Below are 3,443 nucleotides of genomic sequence, written 5' to 3'. Positions count from 1 at the left end.
TCAAACAAGGCAACCTTCAATATAGTGCGTGAAGAAATTGATTTTGACGTTCTCTAAAGATAATTAAATTTTTTTTTTAAGAGAGAAATTCTTATCCAAGTTATCCAAACTTCATAATAATATATATATATATATAGATTTTTTTTTGTAAAAGAAACAACAATTATTTCCAAAACAATCTTGAATTTATCAAAAACAAAACAATTTCTTTTCAAAAAAATCTTTGTATGATTAAAAAAAATATTTTTTAAATTATATAAAAGTGATAACTCATTATTTAACTCATTAGTGATAAGTTTGCTAATTAAGCACAAAAACCAGAACCGCAATTATTCTTACATTACTTTTTGTCTTCTCAGAATTACAGACATAAAGGAATATAATAACATAGCACCTAATTCAAAACAAACCCAAAGAACAATAATCAAAACCCGCAAATTATTCTTAATAGTTCAAAACTAGACCTAGTTCCCAGATTGACGGAGCTCGGGGCGGACGAAGTCAGCATCGGCTGGCACAGAAATGTCAACAGTAGGTCTGAGCTGTGCGCAAACCTCCATAGCACCATGGACTGGATCCGAGAAGAAGTTGCTGATCAGATCTTGGTTAATGGGTGCCTTACTGTCTGCAGCCACCAAAGCCTGCTGAGTGAGAATGTAATCAAATCTGGGCGCCCACTTTCTTGATCCTAGACGAGCTGTCGTCGAGCAGTTGTCAACCATAAACGAGACTCCTCGGGCATGCATGAATGGGTTCAATGAATCCACTGCCTCGATTACACTCTCATTGATAATCTCCGAATAAGAATGACCCTTCCTCCTCAGAACCTCAATCTGTAATTATTTTACATCAAAACTATAAAAAAAATACCAACTAAATTCAAATGATGGGTGTATTTCATAATCATAAAACTGAGACTAGGTCACCTGAGCCATCATCAAGGCCACATAGACACCTGCAGTAAAGGGGTTCAAAGGACCAAGATCGCCTGCTGGACGCGCAGCACGAACACGTTCACCTACCTTCCACATTCGGGTCTGATCAATTTTACCCATGGGGAATGCAGGCAGACCCTCCTTTTCCTGCAAGTACAAAACATCCAGACAATTTAATAGACTGACCACACAATAAATAAATAAATAGATGCAATAGACAGAATCGATAAGGTTAAACTTACATAGAAACGTCTTCCAGCCAAGACAACACTTCGGATCTCATTTCCGCTAGCAACATCTTCATAGCACTCGTATAGTATATCCATGCTAGGATAGAACGAAGCGCTATATGCAATCTCAAACTCCTTTTTCCCCTCCTCCGAGAGGGCATTGTAAACAGCAAGCATTCCCTGTTTAATCATAAAATATAATATTGATCATGATGTAAAAAATGAACTTCTAGTTTTAACTTTGACGATTTCCAATGGAATTGTGACAAAATACCAATTTACAAATAGGCTCAGTTTCTAAACAGATAATCGAAGACCAGGCAAGCAGAGACCAACCTTAGTTGATATTGTCTTTGAAATAATCCCTGTTATGCACTCAACGGTATTCTTGTAAGCTGAATCTTCATCCATCCCATTCTCAGTATACCTTCTAAACAAAGTCTCAACAATCCCATGAACGGCACCAAGCAAAATGCCTACACGTCAAAACAGTTGGGACTTAGAAATCACATTAACCCCTCAACAATCAATATGAAGAACAGATCACTCACCTCGTTCACCAAATATGTCACTCCTGTATTCCTGTTCCAGTGTGGTAGCAAACGTGAATGGAGAACCAAGTGCCACTGACCATCCTAGGGCGACATCAGTTGCTCTACCATCCACATCCTGAACAGGAAATTTCAAAAAGTTAAAGAAAACAACAATTAAACAACTAGTGTGTAGAAAACAAATGGAGGAAAAGGTATAGAAACCTGGTGGACAGCAAAACTGGAATTTATTCCAGCTCCGTTAACTTCCTTTCCTTGTACATAGAGTCTCCTCACTGATGGACCCATTCCTTTTGGGCATACAGCTACAACACTAATGTTCTTAGGGAAATCAGTGTTCGATGACTGCAAGTGACCAAGAAGAAACCCATGGGAAAGTCCAAGTATACTGTTTGGCTTCATGTGGGAGAATATTTGCTCATAATTGTCAGCCTGGTAAGAATCAAAATAAGTTTTATCAACAAAAGCGATTAAATTTTGAAAAGTTTGCTAAATAACATAAAGAACAATTTTAGAGAAACAAACCTGGGCAGCATCAGAGATCAGAAGCAGCACCAGATCACTACCAGATACAGTCTCCCAGATATCACCCAGGGTTCCATTCTCTTCAGAAAATCCAGCAGTTCGTGCCTCAGCAAATGAACTAGATCCCTTCCTCAAACCAACCTGTATTTACAACAAAACCAATATAAGTCGAAATAAATCACTGGTTTAATATTCAAATTAACAGTAGGAAGCTCACTTTTACAACAATGTCAGATTTCACTTCCTGAAGAGAATCTCTAAGATTCTGAGCTTGAGCTGGACCCTGAGGCAAACAATAGGGAAAGTATAATAACAAGGTTACAATTTCTAATGATAATCAATCATTAAAATATGATTTTTTTTAATAAATCCATGCATTACCTGTGATCCCCAACCAATTACACCAATCTGTTTAATACCCTTGAAAGCCTCAGGAAGTAAATGAAACAAATCCCTTCCTCCTCTTACAATAAACTGCAATCCACAACATACCCCACATAAAAACTCAAGAAATCATAAGATTTAACATTAATTGATAAATCATACCTCATCGTGTCCAGCAAGTGACACTTTCTCCTTCTTGAATACAGATGTCTCGAAATCTAGCTTAGGCAACATCTTGATCGCGGGAACGGACACCATACGAGCTCCGAGAGCTGACCCAGATCCGTTTGAAGAAGAAGAACGAGCTCTGAGTGAGCTGATTGCTGTCTTGGAAGAGGATGAAGACAGAAACCCTAGATTGAGAGACGAAGCCGGCTTAAGGATGTCGGAACGTGAGACAGAAGACGATGAAGATACAGCTACGGAGGGAGAGAAAGATATAGCAGACATTTGATAGCTCTGCAAATATGCGGCGGCTGAAGGAAGAAGATGAAGTGAAGAGAGAACAGAAATCCAACTGGATGGTCATGGATCATTTTTGCATCGTATTTATAGTAGTGACAGCCCCCGACAGCCCTAGGTATGTCTGTGCGCAGTGCGCACCACTACTCATTTTATCTTTTTTGTGTCCATTTATTTTAGAAATACGCTGATTTTAAAATATTATTTGTTGGTTCTATAATTAAACTATTACAAATAATATTTTAATTCACAATAATTTAAAAATTATTTATAAAGTGAGTAATTAAAATGTGAGTTCATAATTCATTTTACCAAATCTTGTAATATTAAATCAATTTTTTTTTTAAGAAATGGGA

The 3,443-nt window shown here is 37.4% G+C and overlaps 1 protein-coding gene across 1 annotated transcript; it reads right to left on the bottom strand.

Annotated features, from left to right (window-relative positions):
• Positions 1-296: 296 nt before the first annotated feature.
• LOC124919354 (ketol-acid reductoisomerase, chloroplastic-like) lies at positions 297-3,153 on the bottom strand. The gene is made up of 10 exons (XM_047459579.1): positions 2,788-3,153; positions 2,623-2,715; positions 2,459-2,524; positions 2,242-2,382; positions 1,921-2,148; positions 1,717-1,834; positions 1,502-1,641; positions 1,178-1,345; positions 927-1,082; positions 297-833 (listed from the first exon to the last, which is right to left on the bottom strand). The coding sequence occupies exons 1-10, from the start codon at positions 3,073-3,075 to the stop codon at positions 465-467; spliced, it is 1,767 nt and encodes a 588-aa protein (XP_047315535.1). The 5' UTR covers positions 3,076-3,153; the 3' UTR covers positions 297-464.
• Between the last annotated feature and the right edge of the window lie 290 nt (positions 3,154-3,443).

The sequence above is a fragment of the Impatiens glandulifera genome, chromosome 1 (genome assembly GCF_907164915.1).
Source record: "Impatiens glandulifera chromosome 1, dImpGla2.1, whole genome shotgun sequence".
Classification (NCBI taxonomy): Eukaryota; Viridiplantae; Streptophyta; class Magnoliopsida; order Ericales; family Balsaminaceae; genus Impatiens; species Impatiens glandulifera.
Note: the sequence above shows the minus strand (reverse complement) of the source record. Positions and strands in the feature narration are given on the sequence as shown.